The 22,864-nt window shown below is 37.9% G+C and overlaps 1 protein-coding gene across 20 annotated transcripts in view; it reads left to right on the top strand.

Annotated features, from left to right (window-relative positions):
• NRXN1 (neurexin 1) overlaps positions 1–22,864 on the top strand; it is a 730,807-nt gene that overhangs the window by 309,269 nt on the left and 398,674 nt on the right. For 11 of the 20 annotated variants that reach the window (XM_055725490.1, XM_055725498.1, XM_055725493.1 and 8 more), the window contains 3 exons: positions 1,688–2,071; positions 10,106–10,309; positions 12,489–12,515. In XM_055725490.1, the coding sequence (XP_055581465.1) occupies positions 1,688–2,071; positions 10,106–10,309; positions 12,489–12,515 (615 nt within the window). The remainder of the gene's footprint in view (positions 1–1,687; positions 2,072–10,105; positions 10,310–12,488; positions 12,516–22,864) is intronic. The other 9 variants (XM_055725508.1, XM_055725507.1, XM_055725514.1 and 6 more) reach the window with 1 other exon arrangement.

The following is a 22,864-nucleotide window of genomic DNA, read 5'->3' as shown; positions in this document are numbered from 1 at the left end:
CATATCCTCAAACATTCTTTTGACATGTTCATAAAGATGCACAAAGGCTATGGGAGCCTTTGTTTTATCTTTTTTATCTCTTCTGTTAGTAGAGAGACTGTTTGTGGTAGTAGTAGTACCCAGCCCTTCTGAAATCCATGTCTCAAGTCTCACATGGGAGTTGGATCTCCGGAGACCTCTGCCCCAAAAAGCTTTTATTAACGGTCCAAACTGTTCAGCTATTCATTCTGTCCACGTTGCTGAAGTTAACCTATCGAACCAACAAAAGAACAAACAAAACATGTAGCTCCCACAGGACTCTTCTTCACTGCTAAATGAGAAACCTGAATTTTACGATGTATCCAAGTAACAGAATAATCTTTTTCTGACCTGCTTCTGTTTGCTTAAAACGCATTTTAGTACTTATGCTATAAAAGTTCTGAATTTATTATTCGCATGCACCACTCCCACCGCAGTGGAAGTATTTTTGATAATCAGTGTTATATTCTGGAATCTGTGTCATGCTGACAGTGGAAACAGCGAATCATGTTAGTTTTGTGTATAAATGTGTGGTAAATATTTTGTGGTAAATGTGGTTCTTCAATGTCTTTTCACCATTAATACACTTTTAATATTTTGTCCATTGGATAACAGTGTTGCATACTGTGGCTGGTACATTCTAATAATCTGGTCACCTATATAATGGGTTGATTTATATTTTGCTTGCTTTTGCACCCATATAGAATGGTAAGGAGTCACTTCTATGAAGATCTACATGAAGATTCTTTTTTAAAATTATTTTGCTTAGTAAATAAGATTTACTTTGGTTAACATAAGTATGCTCTGTGATGCCATGTACTAAATCTGGTTTTCTGCTTATTCCAATTGTTAAAATTGGGTACCTCGTTATTTTAAAAGTACAGCAAAGAGGATTTTTATAGTTGATCAGTGTCTTTCTTCAAACACTGTAGAAGCAGAACTTTATTTTAAGCTTAGTTTTGTTTGTTTACTTTTTAAACTTAAATCGAAAAGATACTTCTAATTTCCTGAGGTTCTGTATACATCCTTTCTCCCTCTCGTTATAACACGCACGCATTTCGAGGTAAGTGTCAGAGGCATTGATTTTCCCTCTAGGAGCACATCACTATCTTCTTAATGATTGCCTGTCTGGCAGCTGATGAGACTATTTTCCTCCTGCACTTAAAGAAAAAAGTCTTATCCAAAGCCCACTGAAAGTGGTGAGTCTCTTAAAATACTGAGTCTTTGGATCCAAACCAAAGACACAGATTTGCCTGCCAGGTTGCAGCCTATCGATGCAACCTCAGTCTTAATGCTTTGAAGCACGCATGGGGTAGTGAAGACACTTTTCTGTTGCGCAAGCAGGATATTTGTGAAAATAACTCTGAAATGCATTCCCCATACCCCTACAAGATTGGTAAGGTGGCTTTGACTTTTTTTATTTTGTAACCTTGCAATGTTGTGCATAAATGTTTTTACATTTTTCACTTCCTGACAGTATTTGTACTACATTGTAATTGAAATAAGAAGCGTATCTATTATTGTATAGCTGAGTGAGTAGAATACCTAGGTTTTATTTACAGATATTTGCCAGGAGCTAATGTGCCATGTAGATTAATGAGTAAAACAGCACTACCAAAATATTTTAAATATCTTCAAGATCATGCATTTTGTTGTCTTTTCTTCTCAGGGACCATATCTGTGAACACATTACGTACACCATATACTGCACCAGGGGAAAGTGAAATCCTCGACTTGGATGATGACTTGTATCTTGGAGGCTTACCAGAAAATAAAGCAGGCCTCGTCTTCCCAACAGAGGTGTGGACAGCACTTCTCAATTATGGATACGTCGGCTGCATTAGAGATTTATTTATTGATGGTCAAAGCAAAGATATTCGACAGATGGCTGAAATTCAAAGCACAGCTGGAGTAAAGCCCTCATGCTCAAGAGAAACTGCAAAACCTTGCCTTAGCAACCCCTGTAAAAACAATGGTGTGTGCAGGGATGGGTGGAACAGATATGTTTGTGATTGCTCTGGTACAGGGTACCTTGGCAGATCGTGCGAAAGAGGTAGGTTCTATGAGATGGCTGCATTTCTACTTTATAGAATCCTGCACAATGACTAAAAATGGTAACCTATCTCTAACTCTTTTGAGGCAGGAAGAAAGCTTCTTTGATTTCACTTGATGTCAAATGGAGCCCTGGTCCAGGCTGAAAGAAATAACTCTAGAGGAAAGATCTTAGGGGATTTTCTAAGATACATAAAGAATTATTAGTTGACTATGATAGTCAGCACTGCTAAAATGTTTCTTAGAAAATCCTCCTTTTATGTCTCATCGTACATTGCTGAGTTCTGAAAAGCTTTGCGGAAGTAATTTTAATTATTATTGCATTACTAAATGGTCACATTCCAATTCCAAGCTGAGGTCTTGTTCTCTGCCTATTTATGTCAATAGCACTGTGTAATTAAATTTACTTTTGAACTCCACAGTATCATTTAAATCCATGGCCAGAACTTCAGCCATGAGTCGAAGCAAAAGAATCAGTGTAGGAACCTATATTTCTTAATTAACTTTTTTAAAAGATCGTAGTAACCAAGGAAACAGTTTCTATGTACCTTAATTCCCTGAGTATCCCTCTTGCCTAGAAAAGGTAAGGTTAAAGTTGACAAACTCCAACTAAAAAGGTGGATAGTGGCAAGGAAGACAGATGCTGAGGTTAGTTTATAGGAAGAAATATAGGCTAACAGAGTATGCTAATAAAAAAAAAATTAATGAAAATTTTATGAAAACAATAAAAAAGCTTAGTATTTTAGGCATTTATTTTTTTAATCTCACAATTGACACAGTACAGTTTCTCTTCTCGCCAAAATCTAAATTTAAAGTTTATTGGCTGGGAACGTAAGTTCTTTCCATCTAGTTTGTTTAATTTTTCTAGTTAGCAAGATGAAACAAAAATGTATTCTTTAAAGATTATAAACCTGATTAATGTTTAAGTTATATGTAAATAGATGTGCATTTATGTAGGATTACTACCATCCTATTACTAGCATTTGCAAGTAGATTTTCAGTTTCTTCTGTTTTTTCTGCCTTATTTTTTTAATATATTGGCTCAAGGCCAGTTATTCTGAGATCTCCAGATTGTTCTGCTGCTGGTGAAGCTGGCAGAGGGCATCACCGAGCTGTCCGCAGCATCACAGACGCCTTCAGTTAATACGGCTGGTGTTCCACCCTGTGGCGAAATTCTGCTATTACAGATGGCAGAAGTAAAAAGAGAATTTGCATTTTTTTCAACCGAGCTAGGAAATGTGCGTTAGTTGATACAAAATCACATCCAGATCTGCAAATAAACTTAAAAGCAGGCTTCATTGTAACAATGTCTCATGAATAGATTTGACAGGTGGTAAGAAACTTTTGTCTTTTTTATTTCCTATACTTTATTTTCAGCTGTCTTTCAATCTAGAGCTTGATTTTCCCAGTTTATTCCCCTAGTGGGAATGGTGGTACTATGGTAGTTTGTTTGGCTTCTCTGCAATGGTATCTGGTTCTCGTCCAACAGAAATACGTGCAGCAGTTCAGACAGTATGGGATCATTTCCCTGTCCAGAGGAAACTAAACTGAAAGGAGATCTCCTCTCAGTAATATTCATATCCCAAATGGTCCTGCATTAATAAGGTCGTAGCTTTGGGGATTCCGAAAGCGGTGTGTTGGCATCCTACCACACAAAGTTCCTATAACTGCTACCCATGTGCAGTATCTGATAAACTTTTGTATTTGGTGGTAGAAGCAACACAATTATAACTGTTCAAACTAATTTAAATTAAATAGGAACATGTTAATTTCAACAAACAATACACTTTCACAAAAGAAAGAAAGCATTAGAATAAAATATCGGAGATTAAAAACCTGTAATTTGTAACTTAACATTAAGTGATTAAGGTATCTTCAGTAGACAATCATGTAGCTACTTTTCAGTACCATCATTAATTTTTTGTGCTATTTTCCCTAAAATAAGAGTACTAACATACATAATGTGGGCATATTGTGTACAATGCGGTATCTGAAATAATTTTAGTCAGCTTATCAATGTATAAAAAATATGGAACACAACTCAGTTAATTTCAGTATACTTAAATATTTAATAATAAAACAACTCATTTAATGTTCAGTAGACAATATTTTTGTACATCCATGTGCTTTTTATCCTGTTGCAAGTTATTCTTGATTTTCAGTGAGGTTAAATATCAGTATAATCTGTAGATTGGCTTTAGTAGATTATGGAAACTGCAGCAGATGCATAGACAGATGTCACAGCAATATAATTTGGCTTCCTATCTTACTTTGATTGTGGATCCCAATATACGACTGCCTCTCAGCAAAGCCTTTTGCAGGTGCATGCTTTTGACTGGATGGCTGGGAACAACGCACAAGAGTAAATTCATCAGTGATAAGAAAAAGCAGGCGCGCAAAGAAAGATTAATCAGTGACATTTCTGAAAGAAAAATATATTTAAATTAGAGAGTGTGTGTAACGTCCACATTGTGCATGCGCACACACCTGCATACACACATATACGTTAAATAAAGAAATATAGCTTTCATTCCTTGCTTTATCTCTGATTGTTTAATTTTTTTAAAATTATAAAATTACAGGTGATATGATGATAAGACAGTATGAAGAATCATATGTTCAAAATATATCGATTCCATCTCTGACTTAAACTAATTAGTCCTGTGTGTTTAAATTCTAGCACCTTTACAATGTGGCTTAGGACCTCAGTCCTGAAATAATACTAATGTAGCAAGTAGGAGGAATCCTTTCACCTTCTAGTCACGTATTATCTAGTGACTAATCGCATGTCAAGAATTGTTTCCATCAGGTTAATGGAAAAGTTCCTTGAATTCCCCAAGCCTGCAGGTCTGGACTTGGATGGACTGAAGACGCTGCCATAGCAAACACACAAGCAGTGCTTTGCTGAGCATATGCTTGTAAATAGAACAAAACCCAAAAGTCTGAGTTGGAATCAGTAGCCACTGAAAGACTTGAATACTCATACAATTTGCAGAAGTAAAATCCCATGTATTGGTGTTTTCAGGGCAGGGTGTTGTTGCTGTGCTTGCTGGTAAATAAAACAGACTCGGCAAGCAAACCTAAATACTTGACTATCGGTGATCCAGATTGTTCTCGTGCTTCCTGGCATGGCTCTGGGCTGCATTGGCTGCCACTTTCTGAGGCGAAGTTTGTGTGTGATTTGGGAAACGGCAGAGACAGACGGTGATTTCCTGTGTTAAAAACGGCTCTGGTGGGCTGCAACGCGGTCCGCATATTGTTGCAGACGCGTCCAAACTGAAAAAGCAGGCAGAATTAATAATTCTGTCTTTAGGACTTTAGAGGCACCACAAGGGGTCCAGAGGAAACTAGATACTCTTTTATTTATTAAAATACATGCAGTAACTTACCGAGCATCATGTTAAAAATAACACAAACTCGACTGCATAATTTATGAGGAAGAAAGCTGAATTTTGAAATCCATACTTCTTCATTTTAATTTAAATAAGCTGTGAATTGAAGAACAGCATCGATTTGGGAAATTCTGTTTCTCCCCATAAATATCCCGCTGAGTGTTTTTGAGGGTAGAAACAGATGTGGGGAAGTTTCCTGAAGAGTAGGTGCCTCAGCCTCTTCAGCAATTTAGGGAATCCCAGCCCGGTGAAAACTAAGGTCCTTTATCTCCTCTCATATCGCTACTAGTCTGTGCATCCTTGGTGATAGGCACAGAGCTGACTGAGGTGGTGTACATATAGAGTATCCAGCCCTGGAGACTTTAATCAGAAACAAATTGAAGAAAAAAGAATGGAGAGGGGAACTGAACCCTTCAGCATTTTTCTGGGGTTTTTTGTTCATTTGCATGTTTTCTTTGCTTGTGCTAAAAAAGCAAAGCAGCAGCAAGGGGGTTTAATTGCCAGGTTTATAAAAATATCAAAGGAAGAAGGTATACAATAATTCTTAGCAATCTCTGAATAACATCTTACTGTTTCTCGCTAATAACTCAATTGCATGCACTTATTTGCTGCCACAAAAAATTGTCAGTGATGTTTTGTAAGGGTTTTCTGCTATTTTTCTATTTGGCGCTATACTTCCAGCGCTTAAGTGGTTGTAAAATTATTATTCCCTGCTGTGGAGACTGTGATTCTTTTAATGAATAGCACATTCTGAGCTAAACTTATGGTCTATTAGCATTTAATCTAATAATTAGAGAAAGCTGAACAAGAGACAAAAGATACTCTGCCAACACTTAGGTGAGTTAGCAGCATAGATCCCAAAGAAAGATGAGACACACACCCCTTTGGAATTAATTGGTCCAAAGCAAAAAAAGGTAAAAGTTAGGGGCAAAAATTAATACAGACTTTTAGCCAAAAATCTTTCTTTGAGGTTTGTATAACTGGTAACCCTGACTGCCTCTCTTCGTTCCAATCCCCATCTTACTGACCAGGCCTTGCAAATTAACAATCCATTCTGCAGGATGGGAACAGTTCCATTAAGTGACTGAAACCATCTCTAGTTTTCCAGGAAAGTGAAAACAAGCCCGTCTTGTTTCATCTTGAAAACAGTTTTTTCCTACTCTCTGAAAAACAAAGTTTTCTGGGAGGTCTTATGTTAATGTATGCTACCAAGCATAATGATAGGGTAATAAGGCATTGCCACAAAGAATTACAAGACACACACCAGTAAGGGAAAAGGAAACTCCTTGTGCTGTCAAAGGTCTCATTTGTATGCTGCTGGATGCCTCCTGTCCAGCCGAGACCAACAGGACATGGAAATTTGCTGAGCGGAGAGCAATGCTGAGTCAAGTGGAAGAGAGGTGAGTTGAACAGATGATTCACATGGCAAAACCCAGCTTGCCATCCTTAGAGAGGAGCACAATGCTGACAAAAGATCATTGAACCTTCTTAATGTAGTAATCACTTAATAATGCTTTAACAGCAAAAACTTGTAACAAAAAAAGTTTGTACCAGCAGACTCATTTCAAGTGAGTAAACTGAACGTAGTTGTGGTTTTTATTTCAGGTATGAAGTGTTGCCTATCTTCAGTTACGGCTCTCAGAGCAGTGCTAAATCTTCTTTGATCAAATCATCCTTGTTTCCTTCCAGTTTTGCTTTTTTTCTCTGTGCTACCTTTGTATTTAGAAAGCCTGTGACTTGGAGCTCCCCATGCTGAAAGGAGCTCGTTGACATGAGGGGGCTTTCTCATCGCCCCAGAGCTTTTAAGTCATTTGATCTTCTGTTCAGTCTCCTTGGTCTGTTCTTGGAACATCTGTTTCCAAAATAACTGGCGCAGTATGTGTTAGGAGGATTGAGTATCTAATCACATCAGGTCTGTTCACCACGATGTTAAATACTCGCAGGTCATCTCTGATTAAATTAAGACAGTTCCTTCTCTCCTTTCTCTCTAATTCTCTAAAAGACTGAATAATTATAGGAAAGCTGGCAAACAGTACCAGTGCTGATTCTGACAACTTTCTTTTACCTTATCATAAGATAATTTATTAGCAACAGACCTCTAGTGTTGAATGCTGTTTATCCCATAAAATCTGATTTTGCTCAGTTTATAAAAGCCCTGATTAGTATTAATGTGTCTTTTTTAATAGACAATATAAAATACTTTTTCTTTCCTCTTATATTAGCATGTAACTTCAGCTTTTATGCTGGACTTCTTAATTAAAGAGTTCATGTTTAAATTGTGTTTACCTAAATTGTGTTTACCTTGATAAAGGTCTTGGGAGCTTTTCATGCACTGACTAGCTAGGTAGATATAGGAATGAATTTTAAGGCTCTGCCCTCCACCCTTTCCTTCCTCCCCCCCCAAAAAAAAACCCAAAACAAAACCAGAACAAAAAAATCAAAAAACCCACAACAACTAAAAAACCAATGACAAACCAACACAAAACACAAACACCACCAAAAAACCCACACCAAACAATCAAACCAAACCAAAAAACCCACCTAAACCAAAGAGTCAAAAACCCAAATTACCTCCTACTGACAACCCTTTGACCTGAAATCTTTTCACAGGCTAGTGAGAGTTAAGTATTTGATCTCCTTCACAAAAAAATTTTTGGTTTAGAATATGCAGAAAACATTCTTACTGCATGTTTAGAAATCAAGAAACCTGGTTTTTGCTAACCTGTTACAACTAATGACTTTCACTCTGGTATTAGTAATCCCTTTTTTCCCCAGCATCAAACTGCTTTCTTCAAATTCATATTTGGGAAGTCTGGAGTTATTAATGAACATACTAAGGTATGACTTTTGCCTCCAATATGCTCACAGAGTTACAGTGGAACATTTTGTCTTTCCATGGACAATGTAGGCTGGAAGTCTTGAAAAGCTTGTTTATCTTTAACAGTCTGTAAGATGTGCAATAGAAAAAATGTTTACAAACGGTCATAATTATTAATGTTTAAAAATAATATTCTAACGCTGGTTTAGTTGTGATACTGATACTGAGTAAATATAGTATCAGTAGCATCAGGTCTTGAAAATATTATTGCATGTGGGACCACAATACACCTTTGCTGTAGGTGTCTGCATCATACTGTGGCAAGCTGAAGCATAGAAAAGCTTCCCATAGATGTTCTCTGCTGTCTTCTCTTTTTGCTTGTTGCTCATTTGGCCTGTTACTGGGCAATTTCTTCAGTGAGTTGAGGTGTCCTCAAGATTGCATCTTTTTCTAAGACAGATTTTGTAGCATCCTGTTCAGACATCATCTGACCCTTCAACAATTTCTGAGATCAAGAGGTTTTGGGTGGGTTAAAGAGTGCAGAACACACATGGAAGAAGTTAGAAGTCTCTAGTGAATTAGTGGTAGGTAAACAACCAGATGTGCATAAAACGGGGCACATTCAGAGAGTATGTTTTGCTATTCGGGTAGTGGGTTTGGTTCTATAGTATGATTAGTTTTGTACGTCACTGGGGAGCCTACTGAAATTCCTGGTGCTCTCTCTGCTGACTGTTGGCTTGGGGTAAAGGATGCTGCTTGTTCACTGCTGCTTCCACCACCACGTGACACTGTCAGTGAGCCCAAGACCTGTTTCCAAAAGCTGTGGAGGTTCACTGGCCACAGCACTTGATGGTCCTGTGAAAAAGCACTTCCTAATACGTTTCAGAAACAGATGTGTCCTTTGCTTTCTAGGGATTGCTGTGCCTCCGTGTGGGCAGAAATGCAGTCTTTCTGCTACCTTTCTTGTTACTGGCCTGGAGGGTGGGAAAAGAAGACTTGTGGCTGGTTGCTCTGGGGTCAAACAGACTGTGACGGCCCTGTGCCAGAGCCACTCACTGGGAGGGTTTCCTGCAGTGTCTGAGAGTGACAGCTATTTGCTTGTCTCGGGGGTTTTAAGATCTTACCCTCAATATGCCAAGACCAGTCTTGATCTTCTTGTTGAGGCTGTCGTAATGTTCATACATGCGGTTTTGATTCTATCATAGCACAGTCATTGTGGCTGTGAAGCAATCTGTGCTCCGTCCAAACCACGCTGGGTGTATTTACCCATTTCGGGCAGCTTTTTCCTAACTCTATGATAATTTTAAATGCGGCAGTAGCAATATCTGTAGGTTTATATATTAAGTATCCCAAGGCAATTATCTAGGTGAAAGGTAGTCAGACATGACAATTTCATAGTCTGTAAGGTTTACCTGGATATCTTTTACTGGCCTTGACCTATTTTGAGTAGTACTGGCCCGGTCTCACACACGTTTCTTTACAGGGGGTTTTACCCATCTGCTTGAAGATGCATGCGTGAATGGCTAGTTTGTTAAAAAGCGATTTAGTTTCTTTTAAAAATGTCACTTCAAAACCAAACAAAATAAAAACCAAACCAACCCACAAAACAAAACAAAAAAAAAATCAACAAAAAGAAACCTCAAAATCTAAAAAAACCCTCGAACCCAACGTTGCTTATGTTTCCCAATAACAACAACAACGATATGTAATACGTAATTATTCTGTATCTACCTGTGTGAATATACATTTACTACCTTCTCTTTGAGCAGTTTCAGCAAATACAGTATAATTCTTTAATAATTGATTTTCTCCTTTATGTTTTCAGAGGCAACAATTTTAAGCTATGATGGAAGTATGTTTATGAAAATACAGCTCCCTGTTGTGATGCATACAGAGGCTGAAGACGTTTCTCTGCGGTTCAGGTCTCAGCGAGCTTATGGCATTTTAATGGCAACTACTTCTAGGGAATCAGCAGATACCCTGCGTTTAGAGTTGGATGCAGGACGAGTTAAACTAACGGTCAACCTAGGTAACAAATTCTTCCTCCAAGAAATTAACATTTTCTTTACATTTTTCTTTTTGCTTGCAAACATTTATGAAACGGCCTGTTTTAACATTAAAAGTAAACTGAAATGATATATAAACACATGTCAATGCAACATTTGTGTATGTACATACACACACAAGTACATGCTCATTATTATGATTTATTTTCTTTTCTTTTGCATTTTTATATTCTTTATATAGTCTTAACATACTCCATCACAATATTTTTGTACTGTTGTGTATTCTAAAAAGAGAAGACTAGTTCATCAGTGGTATTTTGGAGCTAAATTATCATTCCTTGTTGTGGAAGATTGGTCTCTCTTCACAGCAGCAATTCCACAACGAAATGTGCGAGCAGGAGCAACATGTGCGTAGGTCAGTTCAGTTTTGCCTCCACCAATTAATGTACAGCATGCAGCTGTGTCAGAGGATCTCTAGCTTTAAACACTGAAAATGCTGCAATTAGGTAATTAGAAATTCCCACTGATGGATTTCTTGGTCTCCTTTTTTTAGGTGTCAAATCTGTAGTAAATCCACCTCCTTTTTTAAACGATTCTGTAGTGGTATTTTTGTAGTATCGAACCCTTCAATGCCCAAAGACTGCGGCCCTCGGCAAACAGCCGCGTGAACACAGGAGGCACAAGCCCTTTTACAGAAAAAAAAATAAATACTAAAAATAATGATTTGGTTTCTTGGCTGGAAATAATGGCCCAAACGTTAGATGATGAGTGTCTGTAGTTAAAAAAAAAGTGAATAAATGGAAGTGCTTCTGCCACGCTTATGAGCGAGGCCAAGTCGGGGCCTGCACAAGAGCAGTCCGCTGAGGGACACCCGCCTTGTGTGCGGTCGCTCCCATGCAGTGGCACGCTGTTTATAAAGGGAATGAAGTCTTGTATTGCTTTAATTGCAAATTATTTCCAGACAGCATGGGGAGGGGGAGAATATCACCAGCTAACCCCCCCACCTCCCTGCTCCATAAAAGCGTTGCTGAGGGCAAGGCTGCCCCGCTGGCTCGCCCGGGGCGGGAGCAGCGCCGCAGCCCCCGCCGGCCCCCTCAGCGCCCACCCGCCCGCCAGCGCCTTCTGTGAAAGGGGATGTGCCGCTGCTGGCCCCTGGCTGTTTGCAACCACTTTTCTGATGCGGTTGACGACACATGACAAACTCAGCTATATGGAAACAAAATCTAGGTTTGATGGTCTATATGGTCCTCAAAGGTATAAAGCAGGAGTAGCTGTACAAACCCTGTAGTTATGGCATAGGTGTCCCCCCCATCCCACCCCAGTAAGAAGTGCAGGGAGCCCAGCAGAGGACCCTGCTATAGATCAGGTCACTCTATATACAAACCACCATCCTCTGCCAGTTTTTGCCTGCTTCTGTCATTCAAGAAAATAAATAAATCGATACCCTAGCAATAGAGCTTCTTCCTCCAACATCCCTCTTTCCCTGCCCGCTCCTCCCCCCCCATTTCTTTTTTTTCCCTTTTCCCTTTTTTTTTTTTTTTTTTTTTTTTCTTTCCTCCTTCTCTTTTTTTATCAGTCAGGAAATAATCCAAAAATAGCCAGGATTCTCTTATTTTCAGCACTTACAAAGATGCGATTATTTTCCATATATTAAGTAGTGAGCGTTGGTTCCTCAAGCCTCTACGTGAAGCCAGCGTAAACCCACAAACCCTTACTGATGGGCCTGGGTAACGAGTTTTGTACGTTATCGCTTTGTTTTTGAAGACCAGCCTTTGAGGTATCCCATCCACGAGCTGTCCAAGGTGTCTGGCTGTGGCCTGGCTTGCTCTATGACCCATCGTGACGGAGCACTTTTTAATTGCACCCTGAGAAATTACCTGTTCTTTCACAGATGGGGAGAAAGCTGCAGCCTGCCTCAGTTAAGCATCTTTGACGTTTAAGTCCTGCTTATTTTTTTCCACTTAGATTTGTCACCATGTAGCTTTGTTTGAAATTGGCCATTTTTACCCTATTTGTCGTTTCTATTTATAAAGATTTATCGCAGTATATCTGGGTTATAACAGTATGTAAAGACTGATGATATGGAGTGGCCATATTTGCATGTGTCTGTCCCCGGAAGGGTGGACTGTGATTTTATTGGATGTCTGCAGCTATTACCTTGAAGGATAAATTTTCATTTTTCATCTATTCTTCCCCATCTAGACTGTATCAGGATTAACTGTAATTCCAGTAAGTGCCTATTCCAACTTTTTAAAATGTTATTCCACCATTATGCAATATGCAAATTAGATGAAAAAGATTGCGGACAGCTTGCAAGCGCTTGATAATTTATTAATGAAATGTGATGATTAATTATCGCTGTGTAAAAAGTCATCATATGCTCTAGTGTGTATTTTTTGTCCTTCCCATCGGACATAACTTTTAACTAGAATACTGAAAAAGGAAGCGTTCTACAGGTTGTAAGCATACATAAAGGAAATGGTACCTGTAGTACTGTATTATCCTAGGCGGGGTATTTTATTTACAGTAGCCATGGAATTTTTGAACATAATCTGTCACCTATTTTCCCCCATGTCCTCCTTCTGGTTTTCTTGACCTTTTACCTCCAACTTGTGGTGAGAATGTTGGACCATAGTTGTCTGTGGTAAAAGAATTTCTATTTTATTTTATTTTTTTTTTGATCCTCCTAGACAATTAACTGTACCTGGTGGCTGCTTATAACACAATTGGTTTTGCTAAATCTTTTCTTTATGGAAATGTAATACATCACAATAAGGACGTTATTAAATCTGACAATGACTGTACTTCTATGATGATTTTTTACACTGTAATCATGTAAGAAACCTTAAATTGAACAATTTTTCTCTGTGATGTGCATGTTTATGAAACAGAGGGAAACATTTGCCAGATGAATGGACTAAATTTTAACTTCTCTGATATTATTTGGATTAAGAGGCTATATTCTGAAAGGAGAAAAAGGACTGTGATTTTATTTTGAGTCTATGGAATTCCTGAATGGTGTCAACAAAATTATTGATAGTAAGTATGGTAGATTTGAGTTTTGGGTTGTTTTTTCTTTCCCTTTCTAACAGGTTTTGCAGGCCAGAGGACTGGCTTTATGCAAATAGTAACAAAGCTAAACAACAAACTGTGTAGGCAGAACTTGTAGTTGTTAGTAGTTACCCAAAAGACAGTAACATAACATCCCATAATGGTTTTATAGTCCACAAAGAAAAACAGGGAACTGCAGTTATTTATAATGTGTCATCTGCTAATAGATTTTGCAATGAGTAACTTTGCGAAACAAATATGCGGCACTTGTATTAAGGTTTTCTTGGGGCAAGTTTTTAATCTAAATTATACTTAAATCCGGACAGACTTTTCAATACAGTAAAGGAAATGCTTGCAGGTACTAAGGCATAAAGATAGCTTCCTCATAGTAAAAAAAAAAAAAAAAATAATAATAAAAAAAATGTTCAGCTATAAAGACAAATATTTCCACTTCCCAAAAATGTCCCTTGTTCATTACCAAAATGTATAAGATCATGAAAAATCTTGGAAACAGTTTTGTTGGTCTCACAGGAGACTATTTTGTTCTCCTGACAAAGTCCCAATTAGAAAAAGATTTCTAGGTATGAGACAAGCAGTTTTTTGAGCAGAAATGTAATGAGTTTGCCTGCTGCTGGTAAATTCCTTTTTCCATAAGAAAAGCAATATTGCTTTTTTCTTAATTTCCTTAATAAAATAAGAAAATCCCTCTGAAAAGGGAATTACTAACACGGGGCGGGGGTGTGTGTGTGTGGAATAATACCAGTAATAAAGCCACAATACAATAGTTTGTTTTTAATCTCTTTTGGATAAAATGAGGTGTCATAAAAATAAATTTAAATTATTTCTGGGTTCCATTTTTAAGCAAGTTTTGGATCAATAGAGAACCTACAAATACAAAGGAATGAGTTTCCAGTTAGAGGATTGTACACGGGAGAAATACATGTTCTGATTTGAATTAGCATTTACAAAAAGCTCTTGGTCTCATACAGAAGCAGCATAAACTCTGTACAAAATATCCTTGGTATCAAATACTCATAAGTTATTTTTCTTTACAGTTTGTTTATAGCCTTTTTGTTAATAGAAATGAACTTTCATGATTAGTTCCATCTCCCTTTGGTGCTTGTGTACTGAACAGGGTTTTGTGAGCTTTCAGTGCGGTAAGTACTATAATGCTTTTTTATCAGCACTCGCTGTAGTTTTTCAACAACCAGATAATATTTCATGATCAATTTCGGTGTATTAATTTTTAGATTATGAAGAATTATTGCACTAAGTAGCCCTTAGAAAATGCTTGCTTGTTAGACAATACAACGGCTTTTAGTGGAAGACAAGCAATTGATTTGAAAGCAACAGCATCCAGAACTTGAGTCTTAATTTACTAAGCACTGTAATAGTTCAGTGCCTCTGTTGTTGGGTTTACTGAGAACTGGATGTACTTCAATCCTGATTTTATGTTGACAGAAGTAAATCTGGTCTTCATGATTGAGAAACTTTTTTCAGATTTTCTCATTACTGTTGCTTAGAAATTAGTCATCTTGATGTAATTTCACTGTTTCACTACTTATAGCTAGACTAGTAACAGCATTAAGATCAGAATGAAGTTATTTGGTTTGATTGGGGGAACAGGTTTGGGTTGTTTTGGTTTTTTTTTTGAAAAAAGTAAACCTAAACAGAAATTAGACTTTTGCTTGAGAGAAGAAAACGAAAATATGAGTGTAAACACCTTATTTCCTACAGTGAATTACAAACCTAGTAAATAAAATATTGCACCTACTCCTCCCGTTTTCCCTTGAGTGCATGGAACTGAAGCATGTCTTCTGCTCAATGCAGATCAAATGACCAACTGTTGGCTGGTCAGAGCTGAGATTTTGGTAGCCCTTTGTTCTGCACTTTGTCATGCCTTCACCTTTAGCTAATGTCCTATCTTGCAGAAGAGGTGGCATTTTGTGGTCTTCCTTGTTTGAAATACAGATTTTTTTAAAAAAAAAAATTCAAAATGTTAATCAGATGTCAGGTTGCTACTGATCTTATGTCTCATTAACAATGTTATGGAGACTATTCACTTCATGCTGTTTTTTATGGGACTCAGTGGCATACTAAACTCAGACTACTTTTATTTTGTGCTAGGGTAGATGGATCTCTTTATAAAACCTTACGCCACTAGAAATTCTATCTCATGTCAGTCAGAAAATGCCATTGCTGAAATGTTGGTTTTGTACCTCCTTCAATCACTTCAATTGTGTTCTTCAGACCTGCAAGTTTACAAAACAGTATTGTCAGGCAGTAAAATAAATAGTCCTTTAAAAACTGCAGGTACATTTAGGTCAATGTTGAGGCTGACACCAGGAGAGAGGGAGAAACTTATGAACAGAAACGGCTACTATGGTTTCAGTATCAGTTTTCATAGACTGAGGAATTCATTTATAAAGAAGGTTGGTGTGAATGATTTTTGTTGAAATAACATGACCGCAGCATTCCTTGGTACTAGTTGTTATGTAAAAAGAACTCTTGATTGCTATACAATTCTTAAACATTATATACAAAATTAATGAGCTAATCCTTAAAAACTGCCTAAGAAAGAAATACTAAAAAAATAATTAAAAAAATACATTTCTCCCTTTCAGAGAGAAAAATAAATGTTACCTTTTAATTGCAGACTGTAAAGCATAAATTATAAATATCAGTGAATCCTATTAAATTTAATGGGTTTTTCCCTACTATTTCTCAGGGACAGAATGTCATGCCATAAAATCTACATGGCAGATCAATAACAGTTTTTGAATGACTTGTGAACAAATTCAGGTGTGCTGTATCCATATTTTTCATTGATGTAACGTTAAGGGCTACTATCCTGACTTAAATTCCCTTCTTTTTCCAGTTTTAATGCTTCCAAAACACTAGCATCCGAAAAATTTCAGGTACCTGTAACTCTAGAGGCTGCTGGTTTTCATGTGCAGTATACTTTTTGCACAGGCATATGTAATCTTACATGTTATTTTATCTTTTGTGGGTTTTTTTGTTCTTTGGTTGATTTTGGGGGGGTTTATTTTTTTGCATTGCTATCATTTCAGAGTATAAATTCTCTACCTTTTTATATGAGTCAGCAGAGCAGGGCCATTAGATTTTTATGAATTGATCCATTATACCAATAATAATGTTAACTGGTAAATGGCTGGCTCTCAGTTCTGAATCTGATACTTTTATTCAATATGAAGAGATACAGGCGAACACTATTTTTGAACGCTGCTGTGAAAGATTGCTTGACTAGTGGCACACGTTGGTGCAGAAGTGATTTAGGCCAATTCTCTGGTACACAGTTTTGCTTCCGTAGGCAATAGTTCCTCAAGTAATTCCAGTGAATTCAGTCATGCTCAAATGTAGGACTGTCATAAGGAATGAGTAAGAACTGCAGAGCATTAGGAAGCAGGGAGCAGCCATCACTGTGGCAGTACAGGCGTATGCTCTCCCCCAGGGAATGGATCAGCAGGCTTTGCGGGCTGGCTGTCCACCTTTCCAAATTAAAAACAATTTTCTGGGCTTTAAGGCTTTTCTGTTTGTCCTTCCAGTGAAGGGCCCCTTCACTTGTATTTGCACGCACCCCTCCTTCTGCGTCTACCTAGTTCTTCATCCATTCTCTATAGCCTTTTTTCCCCCCCTTATTTTCTCACTGTTTAATTTCTGTTTTTTTTACTATACTCAATCACTTTTCCTCGTATTGTACCTTCACTCTTCTAAAACATTGCTATTCTGCAGATTTGTACATTACAGGTAATTAAATTAAATTATTCTGTTTGGAATACAAGACACATAACATCTGTTACTGAAACATTTTTCCTTATCGAGGTATCCTACAAATCCAGAGCGTGACAAGGAGCTCTGCTAGTTTATTGGTAAATAACAGGAGAATTATATGTATTGAAGAACCCACAGCGGTGTTCAGTTATAGTATATTTTCAGTTTGCATGTAGATTTTAAGCAGCATGGAAGCTTAAATGAAGACTGTGCATACTTTTGAAAGCTACTGCTTGTAAAAATACATTTTATTGCAATGTCCAGAATCTTCAGCTGTTATTGCAACATCTGCTTTGATGAGCAAATCACAAATATGTTTCCATGTATTAACTTTTCACTACCTGGTGAAAAGAATTATTTAGAATATATTTGCTCCTTTGATGCCATTGGCAGTAGAAAATTGTTAAAATGATACTATATTGTAGCTCCTACCAAAATCTAAGACTTTTATTTGGCCTGTTGTCTTACACAGTGCTTATGAGTGGTGTGAAGTGGTTTTTATCTTTCTCCCATTCAGTATGGCTGACAGTCCCCTAAAAATACATAAAAGAGCTTTACCACAGAGGAGACAAAGCAAATCAGCAGGGTACTTTAACTGCAAGTTCAGTCAGGGATTCCCCTCTTTTTATGGTGTAAAATTTGAAATAATTCCCTTAAAGCTTTCGCTATACTTTGCAGATGTAGAATGTGGGGTCATGGGATTCCTTCTCATTCAGCAATATCACTTTAAAGACCCCTTTTCACATGAATCCCTGAAAAACATGGTCGGCTGCTGCACAACAAAATTAAAACCAGACGTGGCCCTTTTAAACCAAGTTCTGAATAAATTCTACTAGCTGCTAATAGAAACCATCATTTGAATCATATCAAGGGAAACAGGTTGAAAGAAACAAAAAAGGAAAACTGCTTCTTAACACCTCTCACTGGAGCCCTTAGTACCTAGTTCCGAAGCTGCACTAATACCAGCCTGTATCTTGTTTCAGGCACTCTGTTGTGAAGTGAGGTTGAAAACCACTCGGCTAGGAAAAAAAGTTCAGGTTTGAAAGGAAAATAGCCTGTATAAACATAATCAAGAGGACTATAGTAGTTCAGGGACAGCCCATGATCTATTCTGTACTGCCACAGAAGGCGGTTAGGAGGAGGCATCCTTGTGATTCCTCGTTTCAGTTAAATACAGGGTGAAAAGAAGTTTATGCCACGCAAACCCACCGTACTGCTCGGCTTACTGGAGGTAGGATGGCAAAGCCATTCTCCTCTTCCTGCAGTCTACTTGCCCACCTGCCCTGCAGAAACGTAGTAGCTGTTTCCCCTCACTTATAACCTGCTTCTGCTCCTCAGGAGCACCGAAGGCAAGGTCTATGACTTGGCTTTTTTAATGAAAAGTCATGAACGTGCAGTAGACATTTCCCAGATACTGTTAGATGTTAACACTCAAAAATATTTCTGAGAAAGTCATCTCTGCCCCTTGAATGGTAGGAGTGACTTAGCTGAGAGCCAGCAGGGCTGCTGCTGATCTTTTTTTCCCAAATGTTTCACATACCATCCTTTGGGGTTTGTGCTGCAGAATTTCAGTCTATTAAAAAGTTTTTCATTTACTTTTAAAATGTGTTCTTGTAGCAGTCTTCCTGTCTGCCAGTCCCGCTCTTGCATTGCTCGCTGCTTTGCTGCCAGCCCCAAAGTTCAAGAGCCTGTGTGGTGAATTTGACTAAAGTGACCCATTAACAAAATTGTTAATTTTAACTTGCTGCAGTTTTCTAAGCAGTTTTACCACGTGACACACCCACTGTAAGGAGAAGGGGGAGGCAGGAATGGTGCAAAGACTAGAAAAACAGCCTCTGGTAGAGAGCAAATTGCTTTTTTGCAGCAATGCAGACTTGCACTGTCCCAAAGGGGGTTCATCTGGCCTACATCTGAGCAAGCACAGCCTGTAAAAATACCTGTTATTTACAGAAAGGCAGAAACACCACTTGAGATGTGGAATGCTTAATCTGTATCAATTAAGGAAGAGGTATTTCAAACAACTGAAGGGAAATGTTGGAAGGGTAAACAACTGCATCTTCAATTATATTGCATAACTATTTTTTTTCTCTCCTGAATTTGACTTATAAAACGAGCTTCAAGCTGAACCTAGCAAATATCTGAGGCCCAGTTTAGGGAGTTTCAAGCTTGCAGAAAAGCCATTGAGCGTCAAGAAGAGGATGTACAGTAGGCGATGCCAATAGAGGGGATGCTGTGCTTTTTGACCACTCACGATAACAAAGGTTTGCAATCTGCTGTGTGTTATGGCTTTTTGTGAAATTTCATATGGACCTTGTTTGACTTGAGAGAAGGTTCTGAGAAGGTAACAGTGAAGGTATATTGGACTTCTCCGTGTGAGCTCTCTCCCTTAGTGGGTGATAAAAAAAATAATCGGTCTTATACTGATTTCTCAGATACAATATATGCCTTGGTAAACACAGAAATCTTGAAGGGAAATACTCAAGTCATCTAAAAAGCAGCCATTTTTGCCCCTTCCTTATCCAGTTATAGTTGTTAAAAGGAAAAAAAAAATTAGAAATTTGAACTAATAAAGGACATAAGAAAATGTGAATCAACCAGCAAATTGTAAAGAAAACTTGCAAAATCTTGCATATGTATAATTTGTCAGTGCCAGGGTGAGGTCCCCATAAGTTTCGTCTAGCTCAGGCCTGAACCTGCGTAACTGGGGGGTGGGAGATAATTACCATATTAACCTAGCACACAGAAGCTCAAACCTTCGTTAAAGTGAAAATAAGTGCTTTAGATTAGCTGGCTGACCATTTAAGGCTCTATCATATCTACTTTCTCCTTACTGACAAAGCTTTCGAGGTTGGCTGCTGGGGATTGAAGGCTTTGCTCTACCAGCGCTTTCAGCCTACACGAAGGACAGCAATCGAGCTTATTTCCATGTCTGCATTCTATTTGCTGCTTATAAAACCTCATCTGTGTTTGCTTTTTCTTAGCTAGCAGAGAGGAAAATTGCCAGTAGTCTTCTGGCAGAATGTCAATAAAACATCATTTCAAGTTCTCTTACTAGAAAACAGATGTTTTTCTTTTTTGTGTGTGTGCTTCTTCCCTTTCTTTTCACTCTTTTCATCCATCTTATTTTTATCTTTTTAAGCCCCACATTCTACTTATGGTACTTTAAAGATAAAACTGATTGAACGGGTGCCTCAATAATCAAATATATAGTAGTAGTGCATCTGTTGCTTTATCAAGGCATGATGGTATGCTCTGGCAACAGCCAAACACAGTAAAAAAGGCAACAGTAAAAGCTTAAACATGTAGTTTTTTAAGTGAATTTGATAATTCATACAATATGGATGGTTGCCTTAATTGATGGTGATAAAAAATCATTAGGTTAATGTTCAGATAAAGACATGCTTTTTTAGCACTACCACATAAATATTTTCAGAAACTTTTTTAGGATTGCCTAAAAGTAGTAGACTTTCCAGTTGTGCTATTTCAGTCTACAGTTCAATTTTACAAGGCCGGGTATAGATAGTTTTCAGTTTAGTGTATATGTGGGGCTATAAGCCGGGGCCGTGGGGTGCTTATACATCAGCTGGCTCTGAGCCTTGGCATGCTGGCAAGGTACTACCCGCAGAGCCCAAGGGAATGGTATGGAGTTGACTGAAGTTACTCCAGCCTGAATTCTTAAAGGGCAGGGGGAGCAGGAGAACCTCCAAAACACTATATATGACATGAGGACTCTTGAAGCACAGGAAGGCAAAGACTGCTGCAAGCATGTAACCTCTCCTGTTACCAGTAAGGACAAAGCAGCCTCCAGGATGTGCTAGATCTATAAGAATAAATTGTCTTGAATTAATATATCCTGATTTATTTGCAAGGGAGTTGTGTGTCTAGCTTATACTGGTGCTATCAAATCTTTCATAAAAAAGACTTTTCAGAAAAAAGTAGACCAGGCGTTTCTACTATTTTAATGGGAAGAAGTGGTAGAAAGTGTTACATGTATAGCAGGTCCTAAATTTATCTTAATTTACTTTTATGTTTTTCTCATTTATCTTTTGAGAAGCAAGATGACTTAATTGCATTTCAGGACTGGTGATTAAAATTACCCTTGTATTTTTTTGCATGACAGAAAGCCAGTGCTACAGTCTAATCTTTTGGGGATATTGAGGAATGCTGTTCCAACCAGTAGTAGCAAAGCAATTGAATAATTTTTTTTTTTTTTTTTTTTTTTTTTCTGGAGAAGAATATATAAAAGCTAATGCAACATCATTCATGTTAGTGAGCTGGGCTGCAATGGTAGTCATTTCACAGTAAAGCACTGCTACCAGCTGGTCCCCCGGGAATGTCTACTGACATATTCACAAACGACTGAGAGGAAAAGAGGAATACTCAGATGCTAGTATTTGCAGATTCAATTATATTATTTAGGAAAATAAAATGTGGGTTTTCTGAAGAGTTTAAAAATGCTGAATGACTGGATAGTAAAATGGTGGGTGAAACTAAATATCAACATGTATAAAGTAATTAATACTAGATAAAGTAACCTTAATTACACAAAAACAGCAATGGAGTCTGTTAGCACTGAGCTAAAGAAATTGTGCAGTCATTGTAAATAGCTCTTGTAAAACAGTTCAGTGCTCAGAAGTGACCAGAAATCCCAAAAGATGTTAGTAGCTGTGGAGAAAGGAAGAAAGACCAGAACAGAAAAGAGCATTATGCTGTTGTGCACTGTTTATCCACATCTTGAATGCTGCATGTGTGTTTAGTTCCTGTTCCTCATGATGAACTTAAACAGGAAAAATACAGTGCACTGCAACAGGGAGGATTCCAAGTACGGATTGGCTTTCCTACATGGAGGAGCTAGGCAAACTGGGGAAGGGTGTGTGTGTATGTGTGTAGAAAGATACATGGGAAAAGATAGTTTTATAAAGGTATGATTACACAGCCATAAGAAGCATCTAGAAGTTAGTAAGTAGTATGAAACTGAAATACGTCAAGGACTTTTGGCGATGAGGCACTTTCTCTAGCTTCAGTGGTCCTTAATATGTCAATCACTGGAAGCTGTGACTGTGTTAGAGTAGTAATTACTGTACAGTGGCTCTGCTCTTTTTGGCTGCTGTTGAAAGCCCAGTGCTGGGCCAGATGGACTTGTGGTCTCCCCTGGCAAGGCCACCCTCGTGTTCCCAAATAGACTGATTTTATTTATTTATTTATTTTAAAATAGAACTTAATTTTGTCATTGGGATTAAAACTGATGATCTAGATGCAGCCTTAGCTCAGCAGGTCTGTCAACTGCTAGCTTCTACAAGCTGATAGCAAATAGTTAGGGGAAAGTCTCTTCAAATTGTTCCTTTTCTTTCTAAACATCAGTTGCTGGTCATCGTTGAAGGCAGAACACAAGACAGTACGGAACTCTGGTGTAACATTCAGTATAGCAGCAGCTGTCTTCTGCACCGCTTCCCCTCTTACTTTGCAGTTTCTTTTCCTGATCATTTCATCACCAGTTTATACCCTGTACTCAGAGCAAGCAGGAAATTGCTAATGAAAGTAATGTGTGAATCTATCATCAGTTGGGCTGTATGCAGACATTCTAAACTTTGTAATCAGATTCTGTGAAAATCAGAGTATTATGACACAGATGGCAGCAAATGACACAAGCCAATATTATAATAAATATTCAAAAATCAATCATTCTTAGTTACCAGTCAAATTAGGGTAAACCATTAATTAATTAGGCTATTTCA

The sequence above is a fragment of the Falco cherrug genome, chromosome 13, assembly GCF_023634085.1.
Source record: "Falco cherrug isolate bFalChe1 chromosome 13, bFalChe1.pri, whole genome shotgun sequence".
NCBI lineage: Eukaryota > Metazoa > Chordata > Aves > Falconiformes > Falconidae > Falco > Falco cherrug.
This window is presented reverse-complemented; position numbering and strand designations above follow the sequence as displayed.